The sequence below is a fragment of the Seriola dumerili genome, unplaced genomic scaffold (genome assembly GCF_002260705.1).
Source record: "Seriola dumerili isolate Sdu_G_001 unplaced genomic scaffold, Sdu_1.0 BDQW01000242.1, whole genome shotgun sequence".
Lineage (NCBI taxonomy): Eukaryota > Metazoa > Chordata > Actinopteri > Carangiformes > Carangidae > Seriola > Seriola dumerili.
The window spans coordinates 7,867,553-7,886,412 of NW_019174497.1; the positions used below are offsets into that span (position 1 = coordinate 7,867,553).

Genomic DNA, 18,860 nt, shown 5'->3' on the forward strand with positions numbered 1-18,860 from the left:
GGATCATGAGACAAGGTCTGGCAATAGAGGAAGTCAGAAAACGCTGCACTACAGAACAGCTCCTAAACTTTTATCAGTGGTTACCCATGTAAATTGGGTAAGTGCTGCTGACAGTTTCTGGAAGTAGCTACTGGAAGTGTATATTATTTGTTTTAAATATTTAATCAGTGGGAGAGCAGCTTCTTGCATTTATAATGTGTTGCTCTAATAAAAAATTAACTGCACTTGAGGGCCCATATGTCTCACGTTAATCAGGTTTAGCTCTTTTGAATACTAGAGTACAGATTTTTTACTTGTGTCCATAAGGGATTCATTGACTTTATTTGAGGAATGGTGGGAGGTGTGACATTAACTGGTATTCACAGCAATGTTTCTTCAACTGTGCATGGGGATTTTCTGTTTCTTTGATTTCCTTAGTGCTTTCTAACGCACCTCTATCCATCAGAACATCACACAGACTGGTCATCTTCCATAAGTAAATGTTGATTCCTGTTAGATGACATTTAGAGATATTAGCACATAAGTTTCCTCCCTTTGTCTCACAGATTAATGTACTGCAGTCCACACACACACACACACACACACACACACACACACACACACACACACACACACACACACACAGCTGGAATTTCCCCACACCCTCTTGCTCTTAGGAGGAGTATCTCCTGCAGAACTGTAAATCTTGTGGTGGCACTGCAGTCGAAGACAGTTGTGTGTGTGTCTGCCTACATGTTCCACATCTCCGGCTCTGATAATAGTGGACCTACCTGGCCACATGGTTAATAACGGGGGAGAAGTGGGTGGGTCCGTAGAGACGCACAGATTTGAGACTCTGGTAATAGGCCTCCATCACCCCCTCAATGCCGTTGCAGTAGGGGTTCTGTGGATTACCGTTCTGCATGAAAACAGAAAAACAAAGCTGTTGATAAGGAAAGAATAATATTTCACTGATAGTTCAGATTTTCTATAACTAAGATAATTCTTATGCACAAAGGTCCTTGGAAGTTTTTAGTATCGCATAATGTGATCTGAATTCATGATGGTCACGATTTTGCAACTGCATTTAAGTATATAAATATTTAATGGGGGGTGTGTAAGGTTTATTTTTTATAATTAATCTCCAGTACATTGTTGTCTGCTGTTGCCCACATCAGGAGAAACTCTGGTGAATCCGCGGACACTATTTGAATCAATTCTAGTGTTTTGTTGCCAAGAGATTTCACACAAAGAAGCCTTTAGTCTTTATTAACCTCACTTTGTAGCATTATTCTGACACAGGCAGTGAGCTCTTCTAAGGCATGTTCAAAGACAGCAGTATGTTATTGTTGTGTATGAATTTGATGAACTCTAAAAATAAAAGAAAAGCAACCTTCAATTACAAAGATGCTGCTGCTGCTGCTCTGCAGTGTTGTGTCTTCAGCCACTTTCTTGCTTCAAGCGGGTAATAGTTCATTTACATACAGTGTCACCTTCATTGATTTAATGTCAGCCAGCTAATATTTAGAAAAATGTGTTAAATATATTCAAGGACAATTAGAATAATTTGCTTACATTACATCTCTGTGGACCTACACACATTTTTCAGGATAATGTATCAAAGATAGAATTGAATTGGTTTGTTTTGATATTCAGGAAAAGTGCTGCTAAAAAGGAATAATAAAAACAGCATCACCCTGAAGGAGAAATTGTATTTGTAGATTTTATATCCTTTATGGGAAAAAGGATGGAATTGCATTTATATTTTGGCTGCAAATTGCAGGATAACAGGATTACGTGCATCCTTTGAGACATCAAAAATGGCCTCCTCAGGGCCAAAACATCAATAATACGCCAATATTATCAAAAAATATTACCTAGTGTGAGAGGACCTAGAGGGCTGCAAGCCCTTAAGGACGCACAATCCAATCTTATATTGAAAATGTTACACATATTTTAGGGAAATGTCGACAGTTTAATTCGTCTGTTGCAGCATTTCAGTAAAGAATATCCTGAGGCAAGCCATTAAAAATGTTAACTATGCATGAGGAATGGATAGCAGGAGAAGCTTTTAGGTAAAATCCATTGCAGTGAGATATAATTTGTTTGCACGAGAGATTACAAGAGGACAAAAACGTGAAGATAATTTGTCTCAGCTCAGCTCAGGTTTTAAAGTAAATTCTTGTTTCAAGAACCAAAGTTGTTGAGAAGCTGTTGTAGCTCTGCAGCCTCCACATCCTTCAAACAATATTGAAATTGATGTGTGGTTGACTGGGTTTACGATACCCAAAAGAAACACGCATTACATTATTTAAGCCAGCCATATGCTTTGGGCTTTCTAATTATCTCAGTAAGAAACCATCTTGACTGACTCTGCTTGGTTGTCCATGAGTACGAACAACACACATGAGACTCCTTTGCTTTGTAAATGGAGCTTGCATAATTATGTGGGATTCAGTGGTGGCCTTCTCCCACTGCAGCCACACAGCTGTAGCATTCCTATTTAGGAGCTGACTAAGTTAAATCTTTAATGGTTACATTAATGCATATGTGCCTCATCTAAAGGTTTTGCGCCTCCAGGGAGGCTGTTACCCAACACTGAGCAGCTGTAATGGCTGTAAATGCCTCTGGAGCAACATCTGGAAGTGACAGTAGAGCAGGGAGAGGATTATGGGTGGCTGAGGAATGGTCAGGATGTCTACAGCCCTGGAGTGCTTTGACATTGGCAGGGTGGTATGGATGGATGGATGGATGGATGGATTGGAGGAGGATGAGAAATGGTTGCATGCTGATAGTGAAGAATGAAGAAACCGATAATCCAGATTATTTATATTTAAAGTGATATCTTGGGTTATTTGATGTGTGATTGTATGAGGCACTTATCTACAGTCAGTGTATTACCTGCAGTGGGATCTGGGTCAGCATGCTCTCAGTTTGGAGAAGCAGGCAGGAGTACCGGCACAGAAGCTGAGAGATCTACTGCTGTGGATGGGGACAGCAGCAAAAATGCAAGTGCTTGCCTAAAACATCTTAACAGCCCTTTATGACTCAAGCAGCTGATCTGCAGTATAATACAGTGCGTGGTGTAAGTGTGCTTATGCGTAGAAATACGATAGTTCAACGGTTGAGAGAACGTAGTGCCAAAGAAGAGGGCTGGTTGATGACAAGATAAAGTAGTGACAATATTCAAAATAAAGCATCCACTTCAACTATTATTGACTTTTTAGGTGGGCATTCTTTAAATGGCTAAAATAAATTTTTTCTGCCATCCCCATCCACCGCAGCACATCACTCAGCTGCTCCGTCGTTACTCCTGCCTGCTTCTCCACACTGGGAACGCGCCAACTCAAGTCTACTGCAGGTAACACACTGACTATGGATAAATATCACATACAACCCCACATCAAATAACCCAAACTATCCCTTTAAGCACTGCATGATTCCATGATTTCCATTTGTCAGCGTTATCAAACCACTGACATACCATGTCATAATACAGATAAAGAAATGAAACAGTTGTTACAATCTGTCACACCAGCAAGACTTATAAATGTAGCGTACATACGTGGCCTGGCATCAGTCACAAGCCATTAAGGAAGACTCTTCCCACCATCAAACTATCAAATTGATAGGAAACAGAGACAAAGGACCCCTCTTCCACAAACAGACCATGCTGTTAGCATTACAGAGAGACACAGAACCAGACCAAAGGTCAAAGGGTCAGCTCCAGAGGATCAACCAATGGACACCAGGCAACTGGAGAATAAAGGCAAAATCTCCAGTTTGTAACAATAAGACTCTGTCTAATGATATTTGATTGTTTCTTGTATAGGACAAGTAACAACAAAAAGGACTGATTAACACTAAGGTGTGAATCCTGGCCTGTCTGTGCCATGCATGAACACACACACCAACCTCCCTTCCTCTGTCCCTCTCTAGATAAGAGTCATAAACTACAACCCACATTCCAACCCTGGGTAGTGACAAGCAGAACACTCTTCACAGACACAGATCTAAGGAAGAATGTAAAATTAAATATCTAGCTGTTCTGTAACTCATGAGATGTTCCTATGCAATAGTTTAATCCCAAACTTCTGTCCCATAGAATGTTTGAAATGTAACATGTAGATTTTAAGACAATGTCCTTCATGTGACCATACTGTCAGCATCCTTCACACGAGGTAACACACACTACATGACATCCAGCATGTCCATATTATTATTATTACAGTCAAAGAACTGCTGTGTAATCCACATTTATAGACTATTAGCTTTGGGAAATGTTTATATTGTTGTTTGATCAGTTAACCACTTGTATCATGATTAATTCCAGGTTTGAAGGATGTAATATGAAATCAACACTCCTATTACTCCTCTCTGCCATTATTAGTGCAAGTAGTTTTATATCTTATTTCACTTAATGTTTTGTGGTCATGGTGGAAGACGGATGTGTGAGTTTATAAGTAAACTCTAGATTTAAATTATTCCAAAGTTCAGTGGAAAATTACTCCTTTCTCCAAGTGGAAACACAGGAGACGATGAGTGACGCCCCTGAAACATGCGCCAGCCCCCCAGGGGATAAAACAGTCATGAACAATTCACACAGTCAGAACTGGCCAGAAGAGAACCAGAAGAGAAAGAAAAGTCAGAGGAACCCAGATGACAAGAAGATGCGAGAAGCGAGAAACGATGCAGAAACTAGAAGCTGAGATCTTTGCTCAAAGCTCAGAGTCCTGGCTCAAAGCCCGGCTCTGTAGCCATTTAAACTCTTAGCTCTAAGCTGCTAGCCACAAACTCATGGCTCTTAGTCATTTTTGCACTTTTCGCGTCTTTTATTTTTCTTTGCCACAAGCTCCAAGTAACATGATTTTTGTCTACATGCGCGATCTTTTATTTTTATAAGCCAAGTCAAGACCAACTGAACCAAAACAACAGAAGTGCCTCAGAGTAATTTTGTAACTTTTAATCATCATCAAGTTTTCCTTTTTGAAGATTTTGACAACTTTAGAGTCATCTGGTCAACGCCAGTCTCCTCTAAAGTTATCCAGCCAAAGTGAAGAGCATTAGAGTTTATTTCGCATCAACCCGCAAGAGACGCCGGCAGATAACACCTCTGCACGACCGCCTGCAGAGAAGCCGAGCACAAATCAAGAGTTCCCGAGACAGAAAGTCTCCTGGCAAACTCCACCAGGGCTGAACTGCTGAGACACCGGCAGAATCCGTCATCGTGATAACGGGACACGGCCTCCAGGAGAATCCACCTAGATCCCGAGTCTCCAGGGTTACCACGGCAACTACAGCCACCTGGGTTCCAGCCGAGGGTCTCCAGCTACAGCGCAACTCACAGTAGGCCGGTCTTAACACTCTGCTCATGACTGGGTTAATGTTGAAACATAGTAATATTTAATCATCAAACCTAATTCGTAGATGTAGCATCATTAGCTGTATAGCCATAGTGTATAGCCATAACATATTCTCTCCCACCATTGCCAACTCATCACACTGCTCATTTCCTTATTATTTTCATCTCTATGATTATTACACCTTGCATTTACTCTGTAGAGAGTAGTTTAGTTAATAAACTCCTTTATTTACACCCAGTTGTTGTCCTGTCGTATTCTTTTGACGTAGAGACTGGAGATCCATTGAATCGAGAAGTCATGGCTTCCGATATGAGATTGATAAATTTGGCAATGAAGTAATTCATTGTTGTCCTCCCAGAGGACTGGTGCCCCATTTCAACGAGAGTAAATTCTAAAATATGGCGTTAACGCTACATAAATAAATAGACAATAAATAAATAAATGAAATAACTGTGGTGTGTTTGCATGGCCAAAATGGCTAGTTTACAGCCAGATACTAAACAGCTCATTTGGCTTTCATCACCACAGTGTGCACAGACTAGCTGGCTGAATTTATTCATGTATTTGGACAGGAGTGTTCACCACCCACCAATAGACTGTTTCCTGTAATTGGTCCTATCCTTGTGAAAGTGCCTGGTCTCAGGCTGTTTGCGTTTTTCAGTTTACTTTTACAGAGTTTTTACATAGTTCTGGTAAAACTTTATGTTTACAGCTTGGTTTGAGAAACATGCATGATGTCTGTACTCTCACTGTGACAGACATGCTCCTCCAGCTGGCATGAAAGCCATTAAAAGATTTACTCTCAGCGCCGTACTCAACAGAAGTTTGAGAACAAGCCAAATTTGGATTTGTTTTACAATGGCAATGTCTTAATCTTAATGTTGTTCAAAATCAGCACACTTCAAGTGGAACCTAATGTTTCATGTCACAAAAGAATATTATTTCCAAAGATTTTGTCTCAAATTTTACGCAAGAGGATAAATATCTTTAACTACTGGATAGATTACCAAGAAATCTGGTACAGACATTCATGGTTCCCAGAGGATAAATCCGAAAAACTTGATGATCCCTAGACTTTTCCTTTAGTGCAAACGGAAGGTCAAAGTTTTGAATGATCCATAATCAAATAATTCCACATCTACTTGATGAATTGCCACAAAATTGGGTTCAGACATTCATGGTTCCCAGACCATGTCTCGTTATGACTTTGATGCTCTGCGTTTTGCCATCATCAGGTCTATGTTTTAATTTGTTCATAGCTTTGGTCTATGGACTAATGAAACTAATGCTATTCCCATTAACCTAACCTGTACCTGTATTGTTAGCTTGGTAACAGACAACTAAGATGGTGACCATGGTAGACATTAAACCTGCTAAACATTAGCAAGTTAGCACTGTCATTTTGTTCAATTTGTCACTTCCATTATTCATTGCTTTGAGAAAGTATTTAGCATCGTTAGCTAAAGAAGAACCTGTTTTGTGCCGTAAAGCAAGATGCTGTCGCTTAAATCATTCCTGCAAGTTCCTGCAAAAACTGACCTGGTGGCACATAGTGGGAAAAATAATGAAGAGGCCCAGAGAAGGGAGAGTCTTCTTCCCTTTGGCTTTGTTTGGTCATGGTAATGATGTGTAAATAATAAGTAGCCAGATGTTTGCATGTTTTGCATGAGGATAGGTAGAGAGATGGACGCACAGATGGATACGTGGATAAGTGTTTAAATGTATTGTTATGAGTGTTATGTACCTTTGAATAAAAAGGTTGAAGGATAAGTATATGAAAGACTAAAAGGTTGGGTGTTTGGATGATATTAAAGATGGAAATAAAGCTGTTTCCTCACCAGGGCAAACTCATGCGAGACCCGTCCGTCTGGGGGAAGCTTGGCACCAAAGCCAAGTGCAGGAAACATCTTGTCGCTGTCGTAGTCCTGGATGATTTCTCCGACAGCCCGCAGCGCCATGGCGTAGTCGTTCAGCTGGTACGGGCTCATGTAATGGAGCGAGGTGGGCTGGGACGGGTTGCCTGGGACCCGAATGGTTCAACACAATAAAACACACATCAGCATCAAACTGTAATTATGCCTGCTCCCCCTGGGCTCTGAGTCATATTAAAATAAAAAGGAGGGGAGTGGGTGGAAGGGGGTTAAAACACAGACTGGAGTTTTAGTTACACAAACATTTCCCCAAGGCACAGCTGCACTGGAGGCAGAAATAATCTCACTGGTTGTCTAAACCTCAGCGGGTAGTGTGAGGAACCACAGTTTTTAAGTATGACAGCACTGTTGCAATTTAACTACCACACTAATAGGATGGTGCCGCTACAGTGACCTGCTGACCCTCCAAGATCTTCTCTGCAATGCTGATGAATGAAATCAGTAAAGATGCGATTACTCAGTAATAGTCTGATTAAAACTTTTTCATTTGCAAAAAACGAATTTCTCCATAAGTGCAAGAAACTGCTCTTGACAAATTAAAATACAGCCAAGGAATGATAAACATAAGTCATCAGCTACATTTGTCTTGTCTCTGTTTTGGCACAAACAGAGAAATGAAAACAGATTAAAAAAAAAACATGAACTGAATCAAAAAACTGCAACCACAGTGGTGACATTAAAAGATAAGGCTGGTGTTATACATGTTTGTTATTGTCATCAAAACATCATGACAAGAACAAAACTAACAATGTTTTAGTTCATCTTTAAGTACATTCCAACTTCCATACCCTGTCTGTGGCACTCAGTCCCATTTTTTTAACATGACGTGAATATTTAAAAATGACTCACAAATACAGTCTCATTCTTTAAAAAGGCTCAGCAATTTTTCTTTAAACAGCTGGGCACTGTAGTTTGAGTGAAGAGTGAGTGACGAGTGCATTAGTTGGGGGACTATTTTCAGCTGCAGATTACTACACATTTGGTGTGCTAATGACTGTTTATGGAAGCGGGAAGTATAGACTGTATATAAAGATGGACGTAGCCTCTGTGACGTCACCCACAGGTTTCTAAAGATTTTGAAGTTTTGAAGATCGGTGTGACCTGTTCCACTGTCGCCATCTTGGTAGTGCCTGACTCCACCCCTAACTCCCAGCTATTTCAGAAATCGACAAAGAGGTGGGGCATATGCGGAGCTGAGACTTCGCTGAATGCTAGTTAGTGACAAGCATATGCTCACCCACCTGTCACTCAAAGTGACACGCCCTCAATTCTACTTAACTTTAAGAACTTCAGTGTTGGCTTCATTTTCAAGGCCTGGTGGTTGCTGCTTGATAGAAAGTCGTATGTGGGATTGAAAATAAACTACAGTGTGTATTTTGGTGATGAAGGAACATGTCACCTAGTGCAATGATGTAGCTCACTGACATGTTTTTTAAAATATTTTTTGGATAACAATTGTGCTCTAAGGCACAGAGGAATAACATGTATTACTTGAGCTGCTCATTGTTGGTTTTGGTCTTTAAATATTGATTATAAGGAAAACAAAGAATATCGCCAGCCTTATCCTTTAATATGACTGTCTGTGAACTGCTTTGTGAAATATTATAAATTGTCACAGTCATATTCTGACACAACTTCTGTTAATAGTTTGAATAAAGTATGAGAAACTGGAGCTCAAAGAAAAACAGGACTGTGAGAAACTGATTTGATGTCAGTGCAGAAAGCCATCTCTCCTGTGATGTCTCCAAAATTGTGTTACATATATTAATTTTCTACATCATATCTCACTAAAAGGAGAACATCACTCATCTGTCACAGTCTTCTGCCCACAATTGTGTTCGTCTGTTGTTAAATTGTGATTACTGACAAAGGAGTTTACCTGTGGGGCTTCATAAACTTTCCCTGCATGGTACAACGGTCTGAAGAGCAAATGAAATTTAAAAAAACGTGGGTGTAATGGCTTTCTGTAAACACTGAGGCACAAAGTGTACAAAGTGTGGTTAATAAACAACATCAAACAGAGCTCAGATGTTTAAAGCAACAGATAATGTTCAAATAATTGTCCAACTTTCTGCTGCTTTACCCCACAATTTGTCTCTAGCTCTGTAAAAGACGGTGAAGTGTCATTAGAATAATTAAATTAAAATTGACTGATAAGGAATCACTTAACAGTTCACATCAAATAAAGATCTGAGCATTAACCACCAACACTTGATGTGTTCGAAACCCTTGCAGGATTTCAGTGATAAGAGCAAAGCTTTAACACACTCACCATTTGATGCTGTGAAATCAATTGCCACTGTGAAATTAATCTGAGTCCTACAAGAGAAAATAAACCATGTAAGGAATAACGTCATCATCATCAATCATGCTAGATTATACCACAGCATGTTTCAAAGCATGCGGCAGCAAGCAATTAAGCAGCAGGTTATCGGCAGCAGTCTTAATATTGGAGCTGAGAGATAAACACGGTGCAGTAATCCTCTCAACTGAGTCTCTGCAGAGTTTACACTGCACCGTAACTGCAACCGGTTTTAATGATGATAGTAATACTTAATCTCTGCAGAATCATACGATGCCGTTCAGTGTGAACTTACCCGCCTCTAATGTAGTCCAGGAATGAGAGTTCAGTGTCCACCAGGCAGGACAGAAGAGTGACCTGTAAGCCAGAAAAGTGTAGGAATTAGGTAAGAACCACTTTAAAAGTTTGAGTCTGTTAATGTAGCACTTGATTCTCCGATTAAACCAATGATCGAATGTTTCTAATTTTATTCATTTGCGATGGTAAAATCAGCAGTCAGCCTGGTTAGGCAGACTCTGCTCTTCTGTGTCTCCTTCTTTGTTGTGCTTTTCATTATTTCTCATGTGTAACATTGTTTCAATTTTTGTAATTGTTCATTACTCAAATCTAAAAGGGCTTCTTCTCATCTATTAAGTTATTTGCTACAAGCTTGTAATAATGGGCAACATGACAAATTAACTTGATTTAATTAAATCAAGATCATTACAGCCAGTTCCTCTAACTACTGAGCCACAATTAAAAGGGTTGTAAATTACATTAGTACTCATCATAACCTCATCAAACATGTCTATAAGGCTTGTAAGTTTATGTTACACACATCTAACATTAGATATTTTACTTACTCCCAAACACATTTTTGAGTAATCAATTACCAAAAACAAACTCATATACATTGAACCTGGGGCTTTTGAGAACCCTGGAGTTGGGACAGTTGCCCTAATTCAGAACTGTGATTCTTCAGTTCCAACCCACATTGTATGATGTATGTTCAGAACTACATCTGATCCTGAGGTATAGGGAAGCTTAACATTACATTTTTATATTTATTAGTGTTGCCATAAAGATATAGATTCAAACTCCAGAGATATTTTAGCAAGAAAGACAATGAGACATAAAAGTGCAAATTAAAGCTAAATATACACACACTGTCTTTCACCTGTCGTTTTGATACCATTGGTATTAAAATAGATAAACAATTCACATGAGCTCTGAATATCAATTGGGCCTCAAGTGTAAGTGCAGAGTTAGTGTCACAATGGAAAAAAACATCATTGAGAAAGTGAAGGCTGCACAAACTGCTGACTCACCGTTCCTGAGTTTTGGTACTTTTTCTTCTTCTTTCCTTTTTTCTTTGGATTTAGCACCTGTGGAGAAAACACAAACATGAATCCACTTTGTGGTGTCTCAGCGAGCAGTGGGTGACACAACTGCAGCCACAAACCCTGACTCATTTTGGCTCCAAGACTGTTCAGAAAAATGTAACTAAATTATTTTTTAATAAGTTTGTACACAGAGAAATTCTATCACTACATTACATTCAGTTAATGAGGAAATTAGTTTTGTTTAATTTCTCCCTTCAGATTTTACACAACCTGTGTCTGAGTGGCTCGTTTCAGTTTTCATACTGTGTCCTGGGATTTTTCAGAGTCTGTGGAAAATCCAGCGCAGAGCTAATAAGAAAAAGGCAGAGACAACCCGGGCCTGACGAGTGTGGAGAGAGCACACCCTGCTCTTCCTGCCTCCTCACTATGTGATTCAGGTTGTGCTTCATGAGCACCTTTACTGACCTTCAGTGATTTATGGTTTGCTAAAACGCAGCTGGTGTAGAAGTTAATGGACCAGTGAGTGAACTGCACTGAGCATTCAAGGAAGGGATCGAAGTCTTCTGAGGAACGGGCGCTAACCATCTTAACAGCATACACCGTACATTATCATCTACACTACTTCAGCACAGCATCCTGTTAAATAATCAGAAGAGTCACAGTATAATCCCTGATGTATTCCCCCATGTCAGTGTGTGCAGTGGAAGTAATGATTTGAATTGCAGCATAAACCAGAAAAAACTACTAAATAAGTATGAGGTGGTGATGCGCCCCACTGGCTCACCTTGAAGAAGGCTCTGGAAAATAGTGATGTTTAAATAATATTTAAATTAAGGGGATGTGATTTAAATAAACATGGGAATTTCTACAAGAAGCTCTGACGTACGTATTCATCCAGTTTTAGTCTTATCAGGCTGTAAGTAACATGTCTGTCTCTAAAGCCACAAACACAGAAAAAACATGATGCGCTGGAGCCTGGAGGAGAGAGAGGGGTTATGTTGCCACCTCCATCATGTTTTTTGTTTTTTTGTGTGCAATAACAAATGAACATAGTAATATAATAATTTCTTTGTCACTTCCCACTCTGTCAAAGTTCATTTTACTCATCAATTCTAACGTCACCACATCTGACTAATCAGATTTCTACCTGTGTCTCTTGAGCCAGTTCAGTTAATTCTTGCCAAAGCTTTTCTCTGCTGCTAATCTAAATAAAAACTGTTACTCAATTCAACTTGATTTTTCTTTATGAATCTGCTGCAAGTAACATGGTCACTGTAGTCTGGGTGTATAGCTCAGCTCTCAGCTCTCCTCTGAACAAAACTCTCAGTATCAATAATTCTGGAAACATTGTGGAAAAATACATGCATAGTGCAATAGCTTTGTTCTATTGCAACAAAATTGTTTAGTTTGTTTGTCTGTCTTTAATTTGGACACCTGCTGACTTTTTGGTTATCTGGTGTGTGTCTCCTCTAAACTTGAACTATTTTTAAAGTTTTTTTTTCCATCTCAGGCTTGATATGGGAGCTTTTGTGAGGATGTTTTGTCTGGGCCTCCCCTCTTCAAAGGTTTGTGTGAGGGTTAGGATTTGAATTAGGGTCAGATTAGAGTTAGAAGATAATGAATCTTTACAAGTATGGAAGCACAAGTGTGTGTGTGTGTGTGTGTGTGTGTGTGTGTGTGTGTGTGTGAGAGAAGAAAATCACCTCATAGACGTGGAACTGTGACTGGCTTCTGGACATTTCTCTGTAGCTGGTGCTGAACTCGCCGATGAAGTCGTGGCTGCAACAGTGAACACACGGTCACATCTCTCCTCATCTGAAAAACCCTACGTGTTCTGTATCATAGTTCTGTTGTGAAGCAGCGTCAGAAAAAGAAAAGAACCTCTAATAACAGTAAAATGCTTGAGAATTACAGATTCTTTTCATTCCTTTGTCCTGTATTCACGTTGTCTGTAAAGTCTTCACTAACAAGCTCCTTGGTTTCCGGAGGCATGTAATCTGGTAGCAACCAATTTCATAATTTCATGGAGATAATCAGCGCAGTTGGAATCAGGGTCAGAAATTAATGGGAGCTCGGGGCAAAGTGCCCTTGAAATGTCAAAAACTGCCTGTGAAATTAACAATGAAGGGGGCAAACTGTGCCCCTCAATACTGTGAATTCACTTGCTTTGAAAGATAAACTCTTTACTCCCCTTTATGACTTTATGAAGGTATCTGTCAAGAGACCATTCAAGCAGTATTAATAGTTAATGTATATTTAAAGCAGTCGGGAGTGTTGTCACATGCAGGGCTCTGCAGTGATAGTTTATCTGCAGTATCTACTCTCACAGTGAGAAACAGGAGGCTGCTTAAGGACAAACATTTCGGAGTGTGATCTGTGGCTTTAATCCCTGATGCCCTTCCTCACTTTGCACATATGCTCTTACATTATCAGGGCAGTTTTTTAGTTTTTGAACAGCATCAAATATCAGTGTCATCAGGAGAAAATGGTTTCTTTACATTTTTCATGTAGGAAATAAACAGCTATCACACTGTATAGCTCATTGTTAATGAATGCATTTACTCTGCCCCAGGGCCTTGATGCAAATGTGTGTGGGATGTCTTGCACAGCAGGATGTCAATATGGATACAGATGGATGGAGCATTATATGATACAGTGCAGTAGTTTAACAGCACAAAAGAAAAAGCATTGTTCCCTCACCCTCCATCTCGGTCCCAGTCGTACACCTCCACCTTTATGCTCCTGTAGGAAAAGGGAAGAGCAAGGGAAAGAGAGGGAAATCCTATTAAAAAACCAATCAGCGCCACTGATTTACAGCCTTTCTGCTTAAAAAGCTGGGGACTGGTCCATGGACGTGGAAGTGGACGAGCCCACGCAACGCAGAACATTGTTATCACTAAACCAGGAGAATAAAAAAGAATTACGTCTTTCTTCTTGGTTGTATTTCGACAGTGTCTACAGGAGCAGATGAAAAGCTGACACTTTTAATTTGTACTTGTTAAAGGTGTCGGTACTTGTCTAAAAATAAGGTAGCTAGACTAAATATTGTATAAGCAGCCTCAAGTCTTATTATCAGTACTGTGTCAGTTGGTATTTGTATTTGCAAGAACAGCGACCACTAGATTAGCGGTCTGTAAAAATGTTGGATGTCCACATCCGACCCTTTAACAATATGTAAGCCAAGTAATGTGCTCTCAGAGCACTTTTTACTTTAATGATAAAGATCAAACATTCAGGATTGACCTGACAGCAGGGGAAACATTCAGGACGCTCCACAGTCTCCAAAGTGGCTCATCACAGTGATAGGCCTTAAAACGAGAAAAATTTAAATTTATTTTTTTCTAATTTATTTTTTTTATGTTTTTAAAGATCATTTCATTTGAAAACATTTAGGGACATTACTTATATATTTATTTTTTTAATATAATCAAATTTTTTTCACCAAAATGATACTGTTTTGCAAACGATTAGTTGGCCCACTTGCAATACCTTCGCGGCCCACCAGGGGGCCGCAGCCCACAGGTTGGTGTTACTAAACATCCAAATCACAGTGAAATAAAAAAAATGGATTCTAAAAGTTTTAATCCTGTGTGCTGTGTTCACTGTTGTGTACACAAGTCAAATATATGACAAGTACACAATAAGTTTACATAATAAAATCCATCTTTTCTCTTTCTGTAAAACCGAATCAAATCAAATGCTATGGTCTAACTCAGAGGTCACTGATAGGCGGACGGCTGGATGTATAACCTATAAATTATTGAGAATTGTTACATTTTGACGAAGCATTTCTATTTGACGCGGCGCAGCCTTTCTAGCCTTTACGCCACTGGTCATGTGACACTACTCAGCCAATCATTGCAACTCAAGTCAGTCAGTGAGATACACATACACAGTGAGAGACGGCTTCTGAGAAATAAGCCGGGAAAGTAAAGTGGGATAGAGCAACGTTCTGGACCTTTAGTTGAGGACATTGTGTCTAACTGGACCTCTTGGTATTTTAATTGAATACCCCTGGTTGTGCTCAAACTGATGTTTCACTGAGAACCTTCTGCAATTCTTGAACTCTGCTGTAAAAATAATGTTCACTCTATGAGATAATTTTATTAGTTCCACTATAAACATTATCAGTGAAATGTTTGTGTTAGTGGGATTCCCGCTGTCTCCAACTGTACCTGTCATAGTCTCCGTTACACAGCGCCCTGACAGGAATTTTAAAAGCCTGCCACACAGGGTCCAGAGTATTCTTCACCACTTCTGTTTTGTGGCAGATGGTGTACCTGTGAGACACACACCACTGTTAACAGATGACAAATCTACCTTAAAGGTAAAAGAAAAAACCTGTGTGCACCTCCTCTCTTTGTTATTAAGGGGAGTGTTATGTTAAAAGTATTTCATAACGCTTGATCCTCAGCTGAAACAACCGCTTCCTGTTCTTTTTCATATGGTAACTAGTCTGGCTCTTTGTAGCCGCGGCGTGCTGCTGTTATGCCCCGTGGCTGAACATTTAGGCTGCATCAGTAAATACCCAGCTGCACAAAAAGAGAATGTGTTACGTGTGATACGCTGAAGTCGACTTGAATAAAAGCATCTGCGGGGCAAAGAAACTGTGACCTCCACACACACTTTTCATTTAAGTCCATCTTATCCATTCTTTCTCCCTTTATTTTCCTCTTGTCAACTCCATCCTATTATCTCTGCTCATCCCTCCCTCTGCTGCGTTCTCCTGTTGACGATGGCATAAGTCACATATACAGCACTGAGCATTATGTAACACATCACATAGGCAGTTTAGACCTTATATCCTATGTATGGGAGCTTTTTGGAGCATGAAAAATTACATAAAGAGTCTATATGCATTTCAGGCATCTTTACATCCTGTGTAAATGCGTCTTGTGTGTGTGTGTGTGTGTGTGTGTGTAAAACTGAGACAGCTGCTTTTGTTAATTCAGAAAATTGATGCAAATACCACGGGGGGAAAGCTGCCTGTCAACTTACGATCCGTCTTCGTTACTGCGGTAAAAGACGAGGAAAGGATCAGATTTTCCAAAGAAGTCTTTCTTATCCAGCTTGTTGCCACAGAACTGCAGCATCACCGACTCCTGAGAAGAAGAGATGGAAGCAAAATATATAATGTACATTACACAGCCTCAGGTCCTAAACAGTGACACACAATATGACCCACTGCTATCAGGACAAGTAATAAAACTGAATAATATTGGCCAAAACGTAAATAAACCAATAAAAGGTTGCTGTTTATTTGCTGTAGATACATACATGTTCTTCACAAAGAAAAGACACATTTTCACAATCAGTTTGATCTTTCTGATTTCTGTATTATCACCTAAATGTAGCATTGGCACAATTTCTACATGACTTCAATATTAATGAAAAGGATAGAACACATTGCAGTTGCATGAATCTGGGTATTTTCACCACCATGTTCTGGGTTGATTAATTAATATTTGATCTTCACCTGCCCCAAAAACAGAGACGAGAGGATTAAATCAAGATTATCAGGCTTAATTCTGCCCTCAAACACACTTCTATTATTACCATGATATCATCATAAATCTATAATTAATGATGTGCAGTGTTGTAAATAATGTTTTTGGTACAGTGGATTTCCCTGTGTTCTACTTCTTAATCAAGCCTTTCCTTTTGTTTCCCTGCATGTCTTTAGAAAGCGCCCAGATTAATGAATGCGTTTCATTCGTTAACAGAAGTAAGAGAGTGGGTCAACTTCTCTAATGGCTTCAATACATTCTGGCATATTGACTGATGTTTCTGCCTCTTTCACACCAGTTCTCTCTCCTTATTCTTGTCATATTTAGGTGAAAATGAAAAGCTCAGAGCCGTTGTCCTTTGACTTTTGACGGTATTGTGACATTTACTGTTTGATGTTTTGACCTCTGACAAAGCATTGAGCTATCACACTCCACTGAAGCTTCAATAGAAGTATCTTGCGGTGAAGTGATGTACCAAAGGTGGTCAAAACACCACCAAACAACAAAAGGTACTTTGTTTTTTCAGAAATTGTTTTTTTTCTAAAAGTCAGCACAAAGTTCAACTGAAGACATGACAACAGTGTCAAACAGTCCGATGTGTGTTAATACTGCTTCATCTTCATTTACCCTTTGTACAAAATATTTATAGAGATTCAAGGGGAATCAGGGAAACTGGCAGTAAAAGCAATAAAAAGTACAAGTTCTAAAATCTCACAACTCCGGTACAGCCAAAGACACGTTACAAGAACCAAAGGGAGCTTTGTTCTACTCTACCTCAACTCTCTTCACGCCTCATTGTATTAAGTTGTACTGAGAGCTGTTTCTAATATTTAGTCAGTCCTCACTGATGTAAATGGGGTGAAGGTAGAATTTACTGTAGGGCAGTTTAATTAGTTGAGATTGCATTAGTTTTAGCGAGGTGCACTTAACAAACTGTAAACCAAGTGTATTTACTGTATTTGTGTGTGTATGTATGTGTGTGCGTATTAGTCACTTGTGTATGTTTTAAAATTTACATAAAATTGTTAGCGATGACAGCAATTTAAGAATATGTATGGCAAACTCTTACTATTAGTTTTTAGTTCAAACTGTGTGGATACCAGACTGTTCAGACTTGTCACTTCAAAAGAGTGGAGCTAATTAAAGGAAAGCATCTGAACGTCTGAAAGTTTGACTTTAAATTAATCAACAAGGGAGCCAAGCGAAGTCTTACCCTGCAGTTGCTCAGCTCTTCTGCTCTCACTATGATGGTGCCACATTTCTTCCCTGGGATCCCACTAAAAATAAAAAGAGAGAAGAACACAATATTTCCATTAAATTCAAGCAGCCACACACTTCAAGCTGCGGGTTTATGACAGGTAAGACAATAGTATCACAGTTACAGGGAGAATCTGTCTGAGTGGTTTAAGGGAGTTAAGCCCAAACTGAACTAAAAGAATCTATTGAAACTGTATTGTATTATAGATCATTTCAAACTTTTTTCCGTTAGTTTTTTTATGTTTGGTTCTTCCATTTTTTTCATCAACTTTTTTCATTGACCCTGTTTACTAACACATGGAGCTTCATACAAACTGTATTTGCACCGTCGTTTAAAAATCTGTCTCTCCATAGTGGTTTGTTGTTTATTCTGCAAACATCATAGTATCTTTTACTAAATTTCATATACAATATGTCTGTATGCACTTTACTACTGTTTGAGCTTCCTGCTTTGATGCTAAACTGCATTTTGTTGTACTGACTGTAATCTAATCTAATCTAATCTAATCTAATCTAATCTAATCCAATCATATCTCATCTAAGGTGATAAAGCACCTGCGTTTCCTGTTTCGTCGTGTAGCATTTATCCAGCACACTGTGGCTTCAGGAGAGATAAAGCATTGATGTCAGTAATAATAAAGCTCTTGGAGAATGTAAGATTAATTTGTGGTTAAAGCATCAGTATAAATGCTCAAACTGAGAAAATACAAAATGTAAAATACCTATCAACTGAGACCCCTGCAGACCTGGAATCAAATTTATCTTCATCTTAGTCTCTCACATTCATTACCTGATTGTCCAAATAAATATTAATGAATGCTGACTGAAAACCTCCAAAAAAGAACATCAAAATAATGTAACCACAACTAGTGACATTTCAGCTGCAATGTTTGTTTACATCCTGAGCTGGCAAAGCGTAATATTCAGCCAATAAAGCCAAGGGAGACTAACCACTAAAAATAGACCAAATGAATGCCACAGACCCCGGGCCTGATTCAGAACGAGGAAGGGCAGCGATAATTTCATTTGGCTAAGTACTGTCCAGTAATGGCAGAGAGAGCCCACAATAACACATGTGGAGAAACTGATGGCAAATTGAAGCAAGGCTTTGAAAGACCCCCCCCCCCCCCCCCCCAATCAGCCTGAGACACACTGTGTCCTTTGATGCACAGGAAGCATTCAGTGAAATGAATTCACTG

At 39.3% G+C, this 18,860-nt stretch overlaps 1 protein-coding gene across 1 annotated transcript in view; it reads right to left on the minus strand.

Moving 5' to 3' along the window:
• Nucleotides 1–18,860, minus strand: part of LOC111229790 (copine-8-like) — a 62,586-nt gene that overhangs the window by 4,344 nt on the left and 39,382 nt on the right. The window contains exons 8-17 of the mRNA XM_022756260.1: nt 17,618–17,681; nt 15,896–15,999; nt 15,073–15,177; nt 13,598–13,639; nt 12,601–12,676; nt 10,883–10,939; nt 9,871–9,932; nt 9,546–9,592; nt 7,181–7,362; nt 771–898 (exon numbers count right to left, since the gene is read on the minus strand). Coding sequence (XP_022611981.1) covers nt 771–898; nt 7,181–7,362; nt 9,546–9,592; nt 9,871–9,932; nt 10,883–10,939; nt 12,601–12,676; nt 13,598–13,639; nt 15,073–15,177; nt 15,896–15,999; nt 17,618–17,681 — 867 coding nt within the window. The remainder of the gene's footprint in view (nt 1–770; nt 899–7,180; nt 7,363–9,545; nt 9,593–9,870; nt 9,933–10,882; nt 10,940–12,600; nt 12,677–13,597; nt 13,640–15,072; nt 15,178–15,895; nt 16,000–17,617; nt 17,682–18,860) is intronic.